Here is a 22,061-nt window from a genome sequence, read left to right on the forward strand (position 1 = left end):
CATCCCATTCTTGATTGTTCCCCAGTTTGAGAAATCACCAGTTTTTTGCATATTATGTGAACTGCTTATTTCAAATTTCTGCACTCTTCCAGTTAGGTATGATTTAAATCATTTGAGCGCTTTCCCATTCATACCACAGTACTTGAGCTTATCTAGAAGTACTCCATGATTTACACAATCAAAAGCCTTTGAGAGATGACAAAAAATCCCAACAGGTGACTTCCTGTTACTCAGAGGATTTAATATTTCATTAGTGAAAGTATAGATAACATTTTCCGTTGAAAAACCTTTCTGGAAACCAAACTGATATTTTGTTAAAACTTTATTTTTACAAATGTGTGAAGCTACTCTACAATACATTACTTTTTCAAGAATTTTGGATAAGGCAGTCAGAAGAGAGATTGGGCGGTAGTTGTTGCCATCAGACGTATCCCCTTTTTTGTGCAGTGGTTTAACAATGGCATACTTCACTCTATCTTGGAAAATACGCTGCTTCAGAGAGCTATTACATATGTGGCTATGAACCCGACTTATCTCTTGGGAACAAGCTTTTATTATCCTGCTGGAATTGCCATCAATTCCATGTGAGCTTTTATTCCTGAGAGAGTTTATTATCTTCCTAATTTCAGAAGGAGAGGTGGGTAAGGTGTGGGTAAGGCCTCTTCCATAACTGCCTTGCTTCTTCTAATGAACATTTAGACCCTATTTTCGCTATAACATTTAAAAAATGATTGTTCAAAATGTTTTCGACTTCCGGCTTGTTGTTTGTCAATCGCTACTCGCAAACGTGGCGCGTTCAGGTGCGGAGCGAGCTTTCTGTGTGTTGGAGTTCGACAAAAACAAGTGTGCTACAGCTGTTCAACGGATGTTTAGAACCAAGAATAGTAAGAAGCCACCAAAAAGGAAGGCCATTTACCACTGGCACAGCAAATTCGTTACGACGGATTGTTTGTGCCCGGCAAAGAGAAGCGGATGTCCCAATGTGGGTGAAGTGAATGTGGAGCGCGTACAAGAGACATTCGTATGGAGTCCAAAGAAATTGGTGCGTCGTGCATTCTGTGAGCTCGAAATGGCTCCAATGACAGTATGGAAAGTCCTGCGACAGAAGCTCTGGAAGAGAATACGGGAAGTGACTACCACAGTCGACGATGCCATGCTGGGACGGGTATGGCAAGAATTCTGCTCCCCGTAGTCTCCATCCCATCTTCCACCTCCTAGTCCCTAGCTCTCAGATTGTCGGTCTCCTCTTCACTCTTTTCTCTCTCCATGTCATCCCCCCCTCTCTCACTGTTCATCTCCTTCCCCCTTCCTCTCTTCAGCCAAGCAAGAAATGCGGATGCTACACACACCACATGCCTCTTATATCTTTCAATCTTCTTCTCCCCACTGCTATCTGCCCTCTCCATAACTATTCTCTCCTGTTCCTCTCTACATACCGACCCTCCTCCCTCCTCTCCCCTATCCATGCCCTCCTGCCCCTCCCTCTGTCCAAGGCCATGCCCACCAGCATGTGGAGCTCCTACACAACAGGTCGATCGGACAGTGTGATACTACGTCCAACAACACACCTGTCATGCTGGGCAGCCTACATATCGGGTGCTGGAAAACTACTTCTTGCCCCTGACATGTAGGTTGCACTGTACAAAAGTTATGGTGGTGGTGGTGGTTAGTGTTTAACGTCCCGTCGACAACGAGGTCATTAGAGACGGAGCGCAAGCTCGGGTTAGGGAAGGATTGGGAAGGAAATCGGCCGTGCCCTTTCAAAGGAACCATCCCGGCATTTGCCTGAAACGATTCAGGGAAATCACGGAAAACCTAAATCAGGATGGCCGGAGACGGGATTGAACCGTCGTCCTCCCGAATGCGAGTCCAGTGTGCTAACCACTGTGCCACCTCGCTCGGTACAAAAGTTATGTTTACCCATATACCCATCCTACTGGTACTAGGTGGTTAGAAACATCACAGCACTGATACTCATGAAGCTTTATATAAATATTAAAGCTATTTGGAGAATATTATTAATTATTCAGTTACAGAGTTTTATGGTGGCTAAAAATCTATATATTTTTAAATCTAGCTACATAATATGTGCCTGCCTGGCTAGCCACGCAGTCTAACACACTGCTTCCCGAGCAGGAAGGCATGCCAGTCCCTGGCACGAATCCACCCGGCGGATTAGTGTCGAGGTCTGGTGTGGCTGCCAGACTGTGGACGATTTATAAAGGCTGTTTTCCATCTGTGCGAATGCGAGCTGGTTAGTCTTATTCCACCTCAGTTCCATTGTGCCAGTGATTGATGCGCGAACACTGTTTTCACATATGCGTTCACCATAATTATTCTACCATGCCAATGTTTGGGGTTAGACTTGTCTGGTATGAGACATTCCCGGGGGTGGGGAGGGGGGGGGCACTGGTGCCCAAACCGCACAGTAAACCTGGGTTTGGTGTGGGGAGGTGGTGGTGTTGATGGACTACTGTAGCCTGTTGTGGGGTTGTGAATCACTGAGGGCTACAGTGGGGTGTAGCCTCTCTGTCGTTTTTACAAGTAGGTTCCTGTTTTAACACATACATACATACATACATACATACATACATACATACATAACATTTGGATTTTCAGCCACACTTCATTGGTTCTGCAGCATTTATATCTTGAAACAGAGGGTCTTTTATGCTATTTGCAAATGAACTGAGTTTCTTCAATGTCTTAACAACTATGCCTATCTTCAAAATGGAAATTTGTGTTTGTTCTATTTTAGTATTCTATGGGGTGGGGGAGGCAGGGGGGGTGGGGAATGGAAAGAGTACATGAACAGAGAGAAGGGCGAGGAGGTGATGCACAGAGAGAGAGAGAGAGGGGGAGAAGGAGGAGATGGACAGAGGGCAGGGGAGGAGTAGTTTAGGACGTGTATTCAGTACCCATTCATATGAAGGTCATTCCAAAAGTCCTGCACATTGTGATCAAATTGAAATTCGTATCAGTTGTGAGCGAGAGTTTAGGCATGATGGTCGTACTTGTGTTTTCTGGTTCGTGTCTCTGTGTCATGAGTAACTGAGTTTTAAAATGGAAGCTGAAACCGAGTCAGGTCTAATTACACTTAGTAACCAGCGTTTCTATATCAATATCGATCCACAAGTGCAAGGAAACCAACGGAAATTTACAGCATTTCGAGACAGATGTGTGGGAATAGTGTAGTGGATTGTAGCACAGTGTCACGGTGATCTGCTCATTTCCGCGAAGGGCGGGAAAGCACTGAGAACAACCAAATAAGTGGAGGACCAACAACGGCAACAGACTACACCCCTCAGCTTATTGTTAAAAACGTTGTGAGACTGGATCGACGAAAAACATGTGAGGAAACTGCACATGAGGTCAAATTGTCTGTCCTTTCAGTTTAAAGAATCGTAACTGGAAAGTTAAAGACGAGAAAAATTGCTGCCAGATAGGATCCGTTTGATGTGGGCGAAGAGCAGAAAGGAGGTCGCAAAAGAATGGCAGAAAAATTAAATTTCCAGGCAAATCAAAATTGTGTGCCGGACAGAGACTCCAACTCGGTACCTTTGCCTTTGGCGGGCAAGTTTCGCAGCAGAGCTACTGTGAAGTTTGGAAGGTGAGAGAGACGATACCGACGGAAGTAGCAGGTGTAAGGACGGGTCGTGTGTCGTGGTTGGGTAGCTCAGTTAGTTGAGTACTTGCCCGCGAAAGGTAAAGGTCCCGAGCTCGAGTCTCGGTCCGGCACACAGTTTTAATCCGCCAGAAAGTTTCATATCAGCCTACACTCCGCTGCAGAGTAAAAATTTCATCCTGGATGGAGAAGAATTGCTTCAACGTTATCGAACAGAAGAATAATGTTTGATAAAACCTGGAAACAAGATTCTGTGTCAGCACTAAAGTTGCAGTCGTGACAATGGGAGAGTTCCGAGTCTACACGCGCGAAAACATTCCGCCGCCAACAATCTAAAGTGAAACCGACTACGATCCTTGCGTGCGGTTTTAATGGAATCATCGCTACAAATGGAGTGCTCAAGTGGACGTCTGTAAGGCCCTTATTACACTAGGATGCCAGGCGGCGCAGCCAACCGAGTCTTGGCGGGGCATTGTGCCAAACGGGACCCATTACACTGGTTCGCCAGTCCTGCCACCACCACTCGGTTTGGCCATCACATCGTCAGTTCGCTGTGCACTAGTGACCAGGGAACACGTTGGACAACTATACAAACGTGCGCCTCCTACCACTTTTAATGAAAAAGAGAAGGCGAAGGAAGATGCATGTACACCACATGACATCGGTAAGGGAATCTAAAGCGTTGTATTAGACTCTTTTTCATGAACTGTGTTTAGACGACAGCAAGTTTTTTTTTTTTAAATTACCAAAGAATGTCTAAATCGTCTTTCTTTTGAGTTATTGTCGTTAATAAAGGCTGATATTACCGGGAAAGAAACGAAAATGAGAAAGTGTATCTCACCCGAAAAAAACTCGTCATCACTCTGAGGTAAGTAAACTGATAAATCGTATTGAAAGTTATTAAATTTTTTGCTTTAAATACGGGATGTTGAAATATTACTGTATCTCATTGCTACCGATCAGAACCCATCGGAAAGAATTGAAGATAAACACCAGTCCTAATTGTCCAATGTGAATAGCTAAACAACTGTTTCAAATGCAATAATTTCGACATAAAGAACAAAATGTAAAGTGACCTGCTTCCAAATTACATACATAAATAACCACTGTCGTATATAAAACAACGCTGCTATGATAAATGTAAATGTTTAATGTGTAATATAGCATTTGTGGAAGGTATAATGGGTCAGATACAACATTCTATTTCAGTATACATATAATTCGAAAACGATGCTTTGCTGAAACCATGTGTGTAAAAGCCACCGTGTGTATTTTGAATGTGCCAAAAGCATTTAACATTGTTCTTATGTGACTAACACAATATAAATGTGAAATTAATACTGTAACTAATCCAAAGAAATCGAGCACATGGTCAGAATGTACCAGTAAACCTATAATTATAAAATTACTACAGCAAATTAAATAGAACATATAAATAAAGCACGTTATTTGCATCTCCGATATATGTTAGCACTAAAATTCAGGCACTAGTTAATTTGTTATAAACAAATTTAGAAATATAATTGTTACCTGTAACATAATTGGTCAGAAAATGTTATATTAACTCTTAACTAAGTTGAAAATAGGTTCACCTTGTTCAGCACTGAGATTGTAAATTTTTAGCAATATGTAGCTCATATTCGGTTTAACTTTTAATTGTGATTTTACATAAAATTGTAATTTTCATTGTAGGTAATTGTTAACAAAAGTATAAATAGAGGTCACGCAGGCGCCTTCGGGCACTCGTTGTTTGGCTAGGGTTGCGAGCAAATGTACTGTAGGCTCACTCGTTTGTTGACTTTTGTGGCGTGAACTCTGTGTCGTTTGATGTCAACTTTTGTGTACATGTGATGTAACCGGTACAGTTCACCAGGCTCGGACACCAGAGTCCTGGAAATATATTGGTATTAAAACTGCACTGCGCTTTGGAATTTATTTGGGAGTCTTCCGCAATCCTTTTCATAGGCTGCACAGCGACGACACATGAATCCAGGAATTTTACAAACCCCCGAGAACTAAATAACTCTCAATGTTGGTAGAATTCACGTGAAAACAGCAGCGCATCGACTGCGCATTTCACTCAAAACATTTGCAACGCAGAGGTGGATCTGCTGGACTGTTAAATCGACAACGACGCGGTGGTGGAAAATAAACGACACAACGTGGTGGTTTGAGCCGGAATCGCCAGAAACTGCAACTGACGCTGGCGGCAACCATCTCAATGTCCTAAAAAGAATGACCAGATTTTAACGTTTAACGATATTGAGACAAATGTCACTAGGTAACAAACAGCGCTACATGTAATCGGCATGGTCTAGAGTTTCAGGAAAAATCCGCTAGATGTCGCTACGAGCGCAGTTTCCTCAATGCCAACGTGCCTCAACGTTGAATAGGGCGTACAGGACCGCAAGACCTGGCTGGCTTTATACTCTTGGCCTCCTAGGTCCCCTGACTTAACACCACGTGATTTATTCCTGTGGGGGATATGTTAAACAATGTGTTTACGTTCCTCCCTTACCTCGTGACACTGATGAACTAAAAACCAGAATATCAGCTGCTGTAGCTTCAGTGACAGAAGACACCTTACGCTCAGTTTGGGATGAATTCGGCTATTGGCTAGATGTCGACTGTGCAGCCAATGGAGGACATATTGAACATTTTTGATGGATCGTTATAAACTTGTCGTTTTTGAGTAATTTAGTATGCAATTTGTTGGTGTTAAGGCCTTCTTCCTAATAAATAATTCTATTTAAAATCGGGTCATTCTTTTTGGGACACCCTGTACTTAAAAGGTTAGCTATTACTCTCAACCAAGGACTCCTGCTCAAAATCCGATAGGAGTGAACAAATAATTTCATTCCAAGCGTTTAGTTTTCACTGCTTATTACGGTAAGCTTCAGAACTGGTGTCCCAAATTGCGGGACGTTGTTCAACTGCAAAAATGAAATCTCCGGTATTCACTTGTGTGTCCAATGTCATTCTTCCAGTGCTTCTTCCAGCTTCGTGTTTTTTCCTTTTGTCGTGTCTACACTTGCACTCCTTTCCACAGTGTCACTCTGCAGTTCACTAGACATACTGAAGCAAATGAAATAGTGCGCAAAAAAGTGTGCGAGGAAAACAGACTGCTCGGCTAGCGAGAACTGCCGAACCACCTCAGCCTGAACAGTTGATTGTTGCGCTGCCGGTTGCACAGTTTTTGCAAAACGTTTCGCGTCCGAAAATTCGTTAGAGGAGGCGTGAAATGCTCGCAAGACGGTGTCCTCGTTTTCCACTATAGAACAAGACAGCATCTTGTCCTACCGGTGTGAGAAGCGCTAGACACATGTGGATGAGAAATACTTCCCCACCCACAAGGCTGTCCTGATATGAGGCTACCAGACTTCGCTTTGTTTCGCTAATGGAAGGAACGACTCACTTGAAAACGTTTTGATATAGCTGATGGATGAAACTTAGAGTCAGATGGCCCGAGTTATCAGGCAGCTCGGCAATCAAGTGCCGTATCAGACATACTGAAGTTGGAAATCGTTGGGAAGCTGCCACAAGCAAGAATGGCTCTGAGCACTATGGGACTTAACATCTGAGGTCATCAGTCCCCTAGAACTTAGAACTACTGAAACCTAACTAACCTAAGGACATCACACACATCCATGCCCGAGGCAGGATTCGAACGTGCGACCGTAGCGGTCGCGCGGTTCCAGACTGAAGCGTCTAGAACCACTCGGCCACTCCGGCCGGGAGCAAGAATGGAGATGATACCCTGCGATGACAGAAGTGATGGTAGTCTCGCGTACGCAAGGTGTAAAAGGGCAGTGTAGTGGCGGAGCTACCATTTGTAGCCGGATGATTGATGTGAAAAGGCTTCCGAAATGATCATTGCCGCATGACGGGAATTAGCACACTTTGAACGAGGAACAGTAGTTGTAGCTAGACGCATGGGACATTCCATTTCGGAAATCGTTAGGGAATTCGATATTCAGAGATCCACAGTGTCAAGAGTGTTCAAGAATACCAAATTTCAGGCATTACCTCTCACCAAGGACTACGCAGTGGCCGACGGCCTTCACTTACCGACCGAGAGAGCATCGTTTGTGTGGAGTTGTCAGAGCGAACAGACAAGCAACACTGCGTGAAGTGACAGTAGTAATCAGTGTGGGAGACAGGACGGATCCGTTAGGGAAGTGCGGCGAAATCTGGCGTTAAGGTGCTACGGCGGCAGACGATCGGAGCGAGTGTCTTCGCTAAGAGGACGATATCGCCCGTAAACTGTGGCCTGGTCAGATGAGTCCAGATTTCAGTTGGTAAGAGCTTACGGACGGGTTCGAGTGTGGCGCAGAACCCACTAACTATGCACCCAAGTTTTCAACAAGAGACTATGCAATCTGGTGGTGGATCCTTTGGTCCAACTAAAGCGATCAATGACTACTGGAGATTGTTACGTTCGGCCACTTGGAGACGATTTGCAGCCATACTTGGACCTCATGTTCCAAAACAACGATGGAATTTTTATGGGTGACAATGTGCCATGTCATTGGGCCACAATTGTTCCCGAATTGTTTGTAGACCATTCTGAACAAATCGTGTGAATGATCTGGCCACCCAAATCACCTGTCGTGAATCCTGTCGAATACACTATGTGAAGTATCCGGAGACCCCAAAAACATATGTTACCCATATTAGGTGCATTGTACTACGACGTACTGTCAGGTACTCCATATCAGCGACCTCGATAGTCATTAGAGATGGTGAGAGAGCAGAATGGGGTGTTCCGCGGAACTCACCAACTTCAAAGAGTCAGGTGATTGGATGTCACTTGCGTCATACGTCTGTACGCGAGATTTCCACACACCTAAACATCCCTAGGTCCAGTGTTTCCGACGTGATAGTAAAGTGGAAACGTGAAGGGACACGTACAGCACAAAAGCGTACAGGCCAACCTCACCTGCTGACTGACAAAGACAGCCAACAGTTGAAGAGGGTCGAAATGTGTAATAGGCAGACATCTATTCAGACCATGACACAGGAATTCCAGACTGCATCAGCATCCATTGCAACTATGACAGTACTATGACTATGACAGTACTATGACTATGACAGGAATTCCAAAGTGCGTCAGAGTCCACTGCAAGTACTATGACAGTTAGGCGGGAGGTGAGAAAACTTGGATTTCATGGTGGAACGGCTGTTCATAAGCCACACATCAAGTCGGTAAAAAATGGAAATGAGCATATGGCATCGTTGGCCAGAGGCCCCAATTCGGGGAAGTTCGACCGCCAAGTGCAAGTCTTATTTCATTCGACTCCATATTGGGCGACCAGCGCACTGGTGATGAGGATGAAATGATGATGAGGACAACGTATCACCCAGTCCCCAAGCGGAGAAAATCGCCAACCCGGCCGGGAATCGAACCCGGGCCCGTTAGCATGGAAGGTGAGCTTGTTACCAACCAGTTACGCAGGCGGACATCACTTCGGTAAATTCGAAACGACGCCTCGCTTTGTGTAAGGAGCGTAAACTTGGGACGATTGAACAAAACGTTGTGTGGAATGATGAATCACGGTACACAACGTGGAGATCCGATCAGAGGGTGTGATATGGCGAATGTCAGGTGAACGTGTGTAGTGCCAATAGTAAAATTCGGAGGTGGTGGTGGTGTTATGGTGTGGTCGTGTTTTTCATGGAGGGGGCTTGCACCCCTTATTGATTTGCGTGACACTATTACAGCACAGGCCAGCACTGATGTTTTAAGCGCCTTCTTGAAGAACAATTCGGGGATGGCGATTGCATCTTTCAATACGATCGAGCACCTGTTCATAATGCACGGCCTATGGCGGAGTGGTGACACGACAATAACATCCCTATAATGGACTGGCCTGCACAGAGTCCTGACCTGAATCCTACAGAACACATTAGGGATGTTTTGGAACGCAAACTTCCTGCCAGACCTCACCGACCGACATCGATACCTCTCCTCTGTGCAGCACTCCGTGAAGAATGGGCTGCCGTTCCCATAGAAACCTCGCAGTACCTGATTGAACGTATGCCTGCGAGAGTGGAAGCTGTCATAAAGGCTTCGGGAGGGCCAGCCCCATACTGAATTCCAGTGTTACCGCTGGAGGGCGTCTCGAACTTTTAAGTCATTTTCAGCCAGGTGTCCGGATACTTTTGATCACATAGTGTATTTATGGGACGTAACGATGAGGTTTGTTCGTGTACAAAATCCTGCACCATCAAGTATATCGCAGGCCTCAGTATTTCCGCAGGGGATTTCCAAGGACTTACTCAGTCCACGCCTTACCCTGGGCAAAAGGAGATCCCAGATGATATTAGGAGGCAACCCATGACTTTAGTCGCCTCTTTGTACTGGAGACATGTAAAAGTAGTTTGTAAAATTAATTATTTTCCTTTCGTTCCATCTTACAATGTGTACAACTTCTGAAATGACCCTCGTATTTAGCAATTGCGAAACAACGGCAAGTTGGGTAGTAAATACACTACTGGCCATTAAAATTGCTACACCAAGAAGAAATGCAGATGATAAACCGATATTCGTTGGACACATATATTATACTAGAACTGACATGTGATTACATTTTCACGCAATTTGGGTGCATAGGTCCTGCGAAATCAGTACCCAGAACAACCACCTCTGGCCGTAATAACAGCCTTGATACGCCTGGGCATTGAGTCAAACAGAGCTTGGATGGAGTGTACAGGTACAGCTGCCCATGCAGCTTCAACACGATACCACAGTTCATCAAGAGTAGTGACTGGCGTATCGTGACGAGCCAGTTGCTCGGCCACTGTTGGCCAGACGTTTTCAGTTGGTGAGAGATCTGGAGAATGTGCTGGCCAGGGCAGCAGTCGAACATTTTCTGTATCCAGAAAGGCCCGTACAGGACCTGCAAAATGCGGTCGTGCATTATCCTGCTCAAATGTAGGGTTTCGCAGGGATCGAATGAAGGGTGGAGGCACGGGTCGTAACACATCTAAAATGTGACGTCCACTGTTCAAAGTGCCGTCAATGCAAACAAGAGGTTACCGAGACGTGTAACCAATGACACCCCATACCGTCACACCGGGTGGTGTGACGAATACACGCTTCCAATGTGCGTACACCGCGACGTCGCCAAACACGGATGCGACCATCATGATGCTGTAAACAGGGCCTGGATTCATCCGAAAAAATGACGTTTTGCCATTCGTGCACCCAGGTTCGTCGTTGAGTACATCATCGCAGGCGCTCCTGCCTGTGGTGCAGCGTCGAGGGTAACCGCAGCCACGGTCTCCGAGCTGATAGACCATGCTGCTGCAAACGTCGTCGAACTGTTCGTGCAGGTGGTTGTTGTCTTGCAAACGTCCCCATCTACTGACTCAGGGATCGAGACGTGGCTGCACGTTCCATTACAGCCATGCGGATAAGATGCCTGTCATCTCGACTGCTAGTGATACGAGGCCGTTGGGATCCAGCACGGCGTCCCGTATTACCCTCCCGAACCCACCGATTCCATATTTTGCTAACACTCATTGGATCTCGACCTACCGAGCAGCAATGTCGTGATACGATAAACCGCAATCGCGACAGGCTACAATCCGACCTTTATGAAGTCGTGATGGTACGCATTTCTCCTCCTTACACGAGGCATCACAACAACGTTTCACCAGGCAACGCCGGTCAACTGCTGTTTGTGTATGAGAAATGGGTTGGAAACTTTCCTCATGTCAGCAAGTTGTAGGTGTCGCCACCGGCGCCAACCTTGTGAGAATGCTCTGAAAAGATAGTCATTTGCATATCACAGCATCTTCTTCCTGTCGGTAAAATTTCGCGTCTGTAGCACGTCATCTTCGTGGTGTAGCAATTTTAATGTCCAGTAGTGTAAATAACGGGGACTCACCGCGCACGCCGTTCCTGGTGAGTGTGCCGTGGTGCTGTTGGCTGCCGCTGGAGGAGGTGGTGGTGATGGCCGGCGAGGCGGCGGGCGCAGGCTGGCCAGTGCGGGCCTCCAGGGCTGCCAACCTGCGCAGCGCGTCCGCCAGCGTGGCGCGGAGGCAGACCAGTTCGTCCGCCTGCGACAGCGCGCGTCGCTCCAGCTGCGAGACGCGCTCTCGCAGTGACTCTCCGTCCGCCTCCATCATATCGCCTGCAACACACAACAGCAACACTGCAGTACACTACACACCTCTTACGTCGCAGCATAGCACAGCCTCGTCTCCTCGTCACATTCACTAATTTTTTCGGAGTGAAAGACATCAGTGGATGGGTATTTCAATTGTCGTAGTCAGAAGAAACTATATTAAATGGTTCAAATGGCTCTGAGCACTATGGGACTCAACATCTGAGGTCATCAGTCTCCTAGAACTTAGAACTACTGAAACCTAACTACCCTAAGGACATCACACACATCCATGCCCGAGGTAGGGTTCGAACCTGCGACCGTAGCGATCGCGCGGTTCCAGACTGTAGCGCCTAGTACCGCTCGGTCACTCCGGCCGGCAACTATATTAAACAAAACATTTCCTGCCGTTTACTTTTCCAACACGAGGAGGATGGAACGTACAGTGTTATTCGTAACAAGGTGTGTGTGAAGAAAGTAATATATCTCATTTTTCACCTAGCAAAGGTTTATTTTTTTCAAACAACAATATTGTCGCCTTTGAAACAGTTGCCTTCGGCAGATATACACTGCTGTACACTGGCCTAGTCTTGCTAGTAGGCTCCAACTGGTACGGGCTTTTAAAATGTCAGTCATTTGAAAGTTTCCCAGAGTCCCAAAATGACGTCTTTGTAAGACTTTTTCACTTTGGAGAAAGGATAAAAGTCACGCGGGCTTAGATCAGGTAAATATTGGGGCTTTGGAACAACAGAAATGCCTTTTGAGATAAAAAATTCGCTGGCCGCTGTGGCCGAGCGGTTCTAGGCATTTCAGTCCGGAACCACGAGTCTGCTACGGTCGCAGGTTCGAATCCCACGTCGGGCATGGATGTATCCAATGTTCGTAGATTATTTAGGTTTAAGTAGTTGAGGTCTAGAAGACTGATGACCTCAGATGTAAAGTCCCATAGTGCTTAGGGCCATTTGAAGGGCCATTTGAACCATCAGAAATTCCACGATGGAAGCGACCATGTGACATGGGGCATTGTCATGATGCTGAACCCACATGCCTGCAATGTCCAGTCTCACTCTAGTCAACCGTTTCTTGACCCTTTCAGCGAAATATCTGTAGAAAACTCAGTTTGTTCTGGAGGAAAAATCTCTCAAGAACATGCATACATTCGACATGTTAGATGTTTGCTTTGTGGGGCGCTCAACTGCGCAGTCATCTGCGCCTGTACACAGTCCCAATTTTTACCAAGTCCCAATTTTTACCAAGTCCCAATTTTTACCAAGTCCCAATTTTTACCAAGTCCCAATTTTTACCAAGTCCCAATTTTTACCAAGTCCCAATTTTTACCAAGTCCCAATTTTTACCAAGTCCCAATTTTTACCAAGTCCCAATTTTTACCAAGTCCCAATTTTTACCAAGTCCCAATTTTTACCAAGTCCCAATTTTTACCAAGTCCCAATTTTTACCAAGTCCCAATTTTTACCAAGTCCCAATTTTTACCAAGTCCCAATTTTTACCAAGTCCCAATTTTTACCAAGTCCCAATTTTTACCAAGTCCCAATTTTTACCAAGTCCCAATTTTTACCAAGTCCCAATTTTTACCAAGTCCCAATTTTTACCAAGTCCCAATTTTTACCAAGTCCCAATTTTTACCAAGTCCCAATTTTTACCAAGTCCCAATTTTTACCAAGTCCCAATTTTTACCAAGTCCCAATTTTTACCAAGTCCCAATTTTTACCAAGTCCCAATTTTTACCAAGTCCCAATTTTTACCAAGTCCCAATTTTTACCAAGTCCCAATTTTTACCAAGTCCCAATTTTTACCAAGTCCCAATTTTTACCAAGTCCCAATTTTTACCAAGTCCCAATTTTTACCAAGTCCCAATTTTTACCAAGTCCCAATTTTTACCAAGTCCCAATTTTTACCAAGTCCCAATTTTTACCAAGTCCCAATTTTTACCAAGTCCCAATTTTTACCAAGTCCAATTTTTACCAAGTCCAATTTTTACCAAGTCCAATTTTTACCAAGTCCAATTTTTACCAAGTCCAATTTTTACCAAGTCCAATTTTTACCAAGTCCAATTTTTTTCACAATCCAATATAGTCACTGTCACAAATCATGATGATGATGAAATTATGAAGATAACATGAACACCCAGTCCCCGGCAGAGAAAATCCCCAACCCCGCCGGAAATCAAACCCAGCATGCTGTGATCCAGAGGGAGCAATGCTAGTCACTACACCACAAACTGCGGACTCGACGTTTTGTTGAGTTTTGAAGTTGAAGGTCTCGTTGAGTGGGGTTCAACTTCAACGTGTTGTCGACCTTGCAAAAATGATTTGTGCCAGCGAAAAACTTGCGCTCTTGATAAGGAATGTTCCCCATAGCTCCGTTTCAACTTCTGAACCATAGCTCCGTTTCAACTTCTGAAAGGTCACACTCGCAGATTCCCGAAGTTTAACACAAAACTTGATGGCATAATGTTGCTCTAAATTCCGCTGTTCCATTTTCGTAGCACACAACGTAAACACAACTTCACCAACGGCGCTCTCAGATATCACATGATTGCTGTAAGGAGCTGAAACTGGGAATGGGCAGCTGGAAGGGATGAACTCACCGGTCTACAAAAGTAGAACATTACAAAGTTGCCATATCGCTTGCAGCATTATCTGTTTCACTACATTTCTCACATGTCTTGTACGTATAAAAAATAAACTAATAAGAGATCGTACTGATCCACCATTTTACACAAAACAGGTCACAACATTGTTGCAGAAGCAACGAAAAAAAGCATGCCAAATTTAAAAGAACGCAAAACCGCCAAGATTGGCGAAGTATTAGAGAAGCTCGAAATTTAGCGCAAACTTCAATGTCAGATGCTTTTAATAGTTTCCACAACGGAACTCTGTCTCGAAATCTGGCAGAAAACCCAAAGAGAATATAGTCGTATATAAAATACACCACTAGCAATCAATAACTTCAGTGAGAGAGACAGCAATGACGTTGTCATCAATGACAGGGCCACTAAAGCGGAGTTACTACACACACTATCCGAAATTCCTTCGCCAAAGAAGATGAAGTAAATATTCCACAATTCGAATCAAGAACAATTGCTCCCATTGGTAACTTAGAAGCAGACATCCTCGGCGTAGCGAACCAGCTTAAATAATTTAATAAAGGCAAGGTCTCCAGTCCAGACATCATACCAGTCAGGTTCCTTTCAGAGTATGCTGATATTGTTACGTAGAAGAAGGTGTAATTAGATGAATGACGAACACTAACTTCATTTGAAGGTTTATTCAGCACTTGCACATACAAGAGCGCGGAGCGAACTGCCTCCAGCCAGATCACATACGGTATATACAAAGTGGTCCACTGATCGTGAGCGGGCCAAATATCTCACCAAATAAGCGTCAAACGAAAAAATACAAAGAGCGAAACTCGTCTAGCTTGAAGGGCGAAACCACATGGCACTATGGTTGGCCCCCTAGAAGGCGCTGCCATAGGTCAAACGGATATCAACTGCGTTTTTTTAAATAGGAACTCCCATTTTTATTACATAAACGCGTAGTACGTAAAGAAATATGAATGTTTTAGTTGGACCACTTTTTTCGCTTTGTGATAGATGGCGCTGTAATAGTCAGAAACGTGTAAGTACGAACCGTTGGTAACAGGTAGGTTTTTTAAATTAAAATACATAACGTAGCCAACCATAGCGCCATCTGGTTTCCCCCTTCAAGCTAGACAAGTTTCATTCTTTGTAGTTTTCTCGTTTGACGCTATTTTCGTGAGATATTTGGTCCGGTCACGATCAATGGACCATCCTGTATATCTGGGTGTACTATTGCAAAGCGTTATGAGATGTACGAACAGGTACGGTCGGTTGTAGGGAAGGCGAATGGTCGACTTTGGTTTACTGGGAGAGTTAGAGAAAAGTGTAGCTGATCTCTAAAGGAGTGTACATACAGAAGACTAATGTGACCCATTCTTGAGTAGTGCTCGAGTGTTTGGGATCTGCACCAGATGGGATTAAAGGAAGACATCGAAGCTATTCAGAGGCGTGGTGTTAGGTTTGTTAGCGGTAGGTTGCATCACCACGCTGGTGTTACGGAAATGTTCCGTGAACTCAAAAGGGAATCCGTGGAGCGAAGGTGACGTTCTTTTCGAGAACACAAGTAAGTAAAGTTTAGAGAACCGGCATTTGCGGCTGACTGTAGAACGATTTTACTCCCGCCCATTTCACGTGAAGGACCGCGAACATGAGAGAAATCATGTCTCTTGTGGAGACACTAGACAGTCGGTTTTCTCTCGCTCCATTTGCGAGCGGATCAGGAAAAGAAGTGGTTGGTAATGGTAGAAGGTACCTTTCGCCGCGCCCTATATGCTGCTTTCCCGGGTATGTATGTAAACGACGATATAGATGTAGCAGGCTTGTTGGTAGCTTTCTTCTGTGAGCTGGTTGTAAGCAGCTTCTCACTTTCCTCCATGGTACACCTCACTTCCCACTTTCGGTAAACACGGCTTCACTTTATAAATTTCAGCGAATTCCTCAGTTGACACCTGCGTAAAGAATCCGGTTCCGCTTCTTCTCCGGAAGTGTCAGCCAAGGTAGCATTTTCTGGCGCGCGCGGACACGGCTGTACCGGCAGACCGGAACTTAGGTGCAGTCGTAAATGTGATCGTTTAAGCCCGTTGCAGCTGCGAGCGATTCTCCGCGGCCCAGACCTTCAGCCCGTCCGCCACGTGTGTAGTCGGCGGCCAGACCATCGCGTGCACACAGCCGCTCTGTCCGTGCCTCACGCCACCTGGCTCTAGTCCTAGCTGTTCAGCTGTTCCCCCCCGTAATTGCTCGGGTCGTGGTCTGCTCTAATGTGACCACAGTTGCTCCGACTGCTGCGTCCTCTCACACTGTACGGAGCCTCAGGGCTTGCTACCAGGGCCGCGTCGATGCCTTGCATGACAACACTGTTTGCACTAGGGCAGGGCGGTATCTAACCTGCCAACTAAGATACGACGTGCGTCCAGAATGTACAGGGTGTCGCCGGCCGCTGTGGCCGAGCGGTTCTAGGCGCTACAGTCTGGGACCGCGCGACCGCTACGGTCGCAGGTTCGAATCCTGCCTCGGGCATGAATGTGTGTGATGTCCTTAGGTTAGTTAGGTTTAAGTAGTTTTAAGTTCTTGGGGACTGATGACCTCACAAGTTAAGTCCCACAGTGCTCAGAGCCATTTGAACCATTTACAGGGTGTCCCGAAAGTAAAGATTCTTTTTCATGAAAACAATGCAATCAACTGAGGCGCTGAGAACTGTAAGGGCCAAAAAGGCACTGTCATCGATTCTCAGATTGTAGCATGTATGCATGCTCCCGGCATCTGTTGATCTTGCGACAAACCACCTTTTCAGTGCAGAGTCCCTACGCTTGCTACAGAAACATTTGCAGAAAGCTGTCTCTCCAATTTCCAATAGGCGTGCAAAGCACAAATTTTTCATTCGTGTAGGAACGCTCACTGGTTACACTGATGCCATTTCTTCATAAATCACTAATAAAGGCAAGGCCTCCGGTCCAGACTGTATACCAGTCAGGTACCTCTCAGAGTATCCTGATAAAATAGCTCCATATTTAGCAATTATGTACAACCACTCGCTCACAGAAAGATCCGTACCTAAAGACTGGAAAATTGCTCAAGTCACACCAATACCCAAAAAGGGAAGTAGGAGTAATGCGCTGAATTACAGACCCATGTCACTAACCGATTATCAGTAGGGTTTTGGACCATATACTGTGTTCGGACATCATAAATTACCTTGAAAAAATACCATTTATTTACACACAGTCAGCACGGATTCAGAAAATATCGTTCTAGGTCTTTACACTCACAAAGTAATGAATGCTATGGACAGGGGATGTCAAATTGATTCCATATTTTTAGATTTCCAGAAGGCTTTCGACACCATTCCTGACAAGCGTCTTCTAACCAAACTGCGTGCCTACGAAGTATCGCCTCAGTCACAGTTGGTAGTAATAGACGGAAAGTCATCGAGTAAAACAGAAGTAACATCCGGCGTTCCCCAAGGAAGTGTTATAGGCCCTCTATTGTTCCTGATCTACATTAACGACATAGGAGACAACCTGAGTAGCCGTCTTACATTGTTTACGGATAATGCTGTCATTTGCCGCCTTGTAAGGTCATCAGAAGATCAAATCGAACTGCGAAATGATTTAGATAGGATATATGTATGGCGCGAAAAGTGGAAATTGACTCTGCATAAGGAAAAGTGTGAAGTTATTCACATGAGTACTAAAATAAATCAGCTAAATTTCGATTACGCGGTAAGTCACGCAAATCTGAAGGCTGTAAATTGCACTAAATACTTAGGGATTACAATTACAAATAACCTAAATTGGAACGACCACATAGATAATATTGTGGGCAGAGCAAACCAAAGACTGCGATTCATTGCCAGAACATTTAGAAGGTGCAACAGGTCTACTAAAGAGACTCCTTACACCACGCTTGTCCGCCCTATTCAGGAGTATTGCTGTGCGGTGTGGGATCCGCATCAGGTGAGACTGCCGGATGAGATCGAAAAAGTACAAAGAAGGGCAGCTCGTTTTGTATTATCGCGAAATAGAGGAGTGTGTCACAGACATGATACGTGAATTGGAGCGGCTATCATTAAAACAAAGGCGTTTTTCGTTGCGATGGGATCTTCTCGCGAAATTTCAATCACCAGTTTTCTCCTCCGATTGCGAAAACATTCTGTTGGCACCCACCTACATAGGGATATATGATCATCACGATAAAATAAGAGAAATCAGGGCTCGCACATAAAAATTTAAGTGCTCGTTTTTCCCGTTTTGCGTTAGAGAGTGGAACGGAGAGAGACAGCATGAAGGTGGTTCATTGAACCTTCTGCCAGGCACTTCATTGTGAATAGCAGAGTAATCACGTAGATGTAGACAAAATCTGGAAGGTCTTTAAGGAATACCACACCGTAACCTCGACTTCCATCGTTTCAGCATTCTAGTCTATAAAATGGACGGTGAGTATTTCAGAGCCTCACAACCAAACTAAAAGTTGATATTCGTGGACGTACATGTCAGAAATTTTACAATGATCAAGTTTTCAGCAGATTACCATGAAGTTCTTTTTTAAAGTAACATATTCTTCATTGGGGTGGTGGGAGGCCACCATTTTCTTCAAGTCACTTCTGGGAGATCACAGGTGTTTCCTCGCAGTCTGTACACGCTTTGCATAATCTAGTGCCCAAATACTTAGATGGAAGGCAAATATCAAGCTTGAATCACACACATATAACGAACTACTAGATTTCGTAACTGAATTCAGTAGTCAGTTAGATCTGAGCCCCAAGGTACAGAGTGTGCTTAATTTATTTATTTTATTTATTTATTTATTTATTGTTCCGTGGGACCACATTTAGGAGAAGTCTCCATGGTCGTGGAACGAGTCAATACATGAAATTATAACACGATTGTAGAAACAGATAAAATGAAATATAAGAAACATATTCAGGCGACAAGTCGTTAGTTTAAATAAAGAAAATCAAGAATGTAACACTGGAATTTGCTTAATTTTTTATCTCTTCCAGGAGCTCCTCGACAGAATAGAAGGAGTGAGCCATGAGGAAACTCTTCAGTTTAGACTTAAAAGTGTTTGGGCTACTGCTAAGATTTTTGAGTTCTTGTGGTAGCTTACTGAAAATGGATGCAGCAGAATACTGCACTCCTTTCTGCACAAGAGTCAAGGAAGTGCATTCCACATGCAGATTTGATTTCTGCCTAGTATTAACTGAGTGAAAGCTGCTAACTCTTGGGAATAAGCTAATATTGCTAACAACAAACGACATTAAAGAAAATACATACTGTGAGGGCAATGTCAAAATTCCCAGACTATTGAAAAGGGGTCGACAAGAGGTTTTCAAACTTACACCATACATAGCTCGAACAGCCCGTTTTTGAGCCAAAAATACCCTTTTTGAATCAGAAGAATTACCCCAAAAAATAATACCATATGACATAAGCGTATGAAAACATGCGAAGTATACTACTTTCCGTGTTGAAATGTCACTTATTTCGGATACTGTTCTAATGGTAAATAAAGCGGCATTTAGTTTCTGAACAAGATCCTGAACATGGGCTTTCCACAACAGCTTACTATCTATCCGTACGCCTAGGAACTTTAACTGTTCCGTCTCGCTTATAACATGCCCATTCTGTCTGATTAAAATGTCAGTTCTTGTTGAATTGTGGGTTAGAAACTGTAAAAACTGAGTCTTACTGTGATTTAGCATCAAATTATTTTCCACAAGCCACGAACTTATATCATGAACTACATTATTTGATAATATTTCAATATTACACACAAGATCCTTCACTACCAAGGTGGTGTCATCAGCAAACAGAAATATTTTTGAATCACCTGTAGTACTAGAAGGCATATCATTTACATAAATAAGGAACAGCAGTGGCCCCAGCACCGACCCTTGGGGAACGCCCCGTTTAACAGTGCCCCATTGGGACTGAACATCATTACCACTCTCAATATTGCGGAGGATTACCTTCTGCTTTCTGTTCTTAAAGTAGGAGGCGAACCAATTGTAAGCTACTCCCCTTACTCCATAATGTTCCAACTTCTGCAGTAATATTTTGTGGTCAACACAGTCAAAAGCCTTCGTTAAATCAAAGAAAACACCTAACGTTCGCAACCTTTTATTTAATCCGTCCAAAACCTCACAGACAAAAGAGACTATAGCATTTTCAGTTGTTAAGCCATTTCTAAAACCAAACTGTACATTTGACAGCAAATTATGTGAATTTAAATGCTGCAGTAACCTTGTATATGCAACCCTCTCGATAATTTTAGCAAACACACATGGCATAGAAATAGGTCTATAATTGTCAACATTATCCCTGTCTCCCTTTTTATAAAGTGGCTTCACTACCGAGTACTTTAATCGGTCAGGAAACCGACCACTCCTAAAGGAAAAGTTACAGATATGGCTAAGTACTGAGCTAACATACGTGGAACAATACTTCAGTATTCTGCTAGATACCCCGTCATATCCATGAGAGTTCTTGGTCTTTAGTGATTTAATTATTAACTCAATCTCCCTCTTGTCAGTATCATGGAGGAGCATTTCAGGTAACAGTCTCGGAACACTTTTTTCTAAGAGCGCTATATGATTCCCTGTTGGGACTAGGTTTCTATTTAGTTCACCTGCTATATTCAGAAAGTGATTATTAAATACTGTACATATATGCGACTTATCAGTAACACGGACATCCCCACTACGCACTGATTCTATATTCTCGACCTGTCTCTGCAGACCAGCCACTTCCTTTACGACTGACCATATGGTTTTAATTTTATCCTGAGACTTAGCTATTCTATCTGCATACCACATACTTTTTGCCTTCCTAATAACTTTTTAAGCACCTTACAATACTGTTTGTAATGGGCTGCTGCATTTAGATTTTGACTGTTTCTAACGTTTTGATATAATTGCCACTTTGTTCTACAAGATATTCTTATCCCTTTAGTCAGCCACCCAGGCTGCCTGCTTGTGCTAGTACCCTGTTTTGAACGTTCTAACGGAAAGCAACTTTCAAAGAGCACGAGAAAAGTCTTGAGGAAAGCATTATATTTATCGTCTACTGTATCAGCACTATAAACATCTTGCCACTCTTGTTCCTTGATAAGGTTTACAAAAGTCTGTACAGCAACTGGATCAGCTTTCCTAAAAAGTTGGTAACTATTTTTAACATGTGTTGCAGCACAAAAATCTTTTAGACTTAAAATTTGTGCATTATGATCTGAAAGGCCATTCACCTTTTTGCTAACAGAATGCCCTTCTAATAATGACGAATGAACAAAAATATTGTCTATGGTTGTTCTACTGTTCCCTTGCACTCTCGTTGGAAAGAATACGGTTTGCATAAGATTATATGAATTAAGGAGGTCTACCAGCATCCTTTTCCTTGCACAATCACTTATACAATTAATATTGAAGTCACCACATATAACTAACTTTTTGTATTTCCTATAAAGTGAACCAAGAACCTCCTCTAGCTTTAGCAAAAATGTTGTGAAATCGGAGTCTGGGGATCTATAAATAACAACAGTAAGAAGTTTAGCTCCACTAAATTTAACCACACCTGCACAACATTCAAACACCTTTTCAGTGCAGTACTTTGAAACATCAATTGACTCAAATGGGATACCGTTTTTCACATACATGGCTACTCCCCCACACCGCAAAGAGCTCCTAGAAAAGCTGCCAGCCAACCTGTATCCTGGTAAAGGAAGCCTCTGA

General features: G+C 44.0%; 1 protein-coding gene across 6 annotated transcripts in view; it reads right to left on the minus strand.

Annotated features, from left to right (window-relative positions):
- LOC124717355 (echinoderm microtubule-associated protein-like 2) overlaps window positions 1-22,061 on the minus strand; it is a 655,376-nt gene that overhangs the window by 145,012 nt on the left and 488,303 nt on the right. For all 6 annotated transcript variants that reach the window (XM_047244186.1, XM_047244189.1, XM_047244188.1 and 3 more), the window contains exon 3: window positions 11,518-11,763. In XM_047244186.1, coding sequence (XP_047100142.1) covers window positions 11,518-11,763 — 246 coding nt within the window. The remainder of the gene's footprint in view (window positions 1-11,517; window positions 11,764-22,061) is intronic.

The sequence above is a fragment of the Schistocerca piceifrons genome, chromosome 9 (genome assembly GCF_021461385.2).
Source record: "Schistocerca piceifrons isolate TAMUIC-IGC-003096 chromosome 9, iqSchPice1.1, whole genome shotgun sequence".
Taxonomy (NCBI): Eukaryota; Metazoa; Arthropoda; class Insecta; order Orthoptera; family Acrididae; genus Schistocerca; species Schistocerca piceifrons.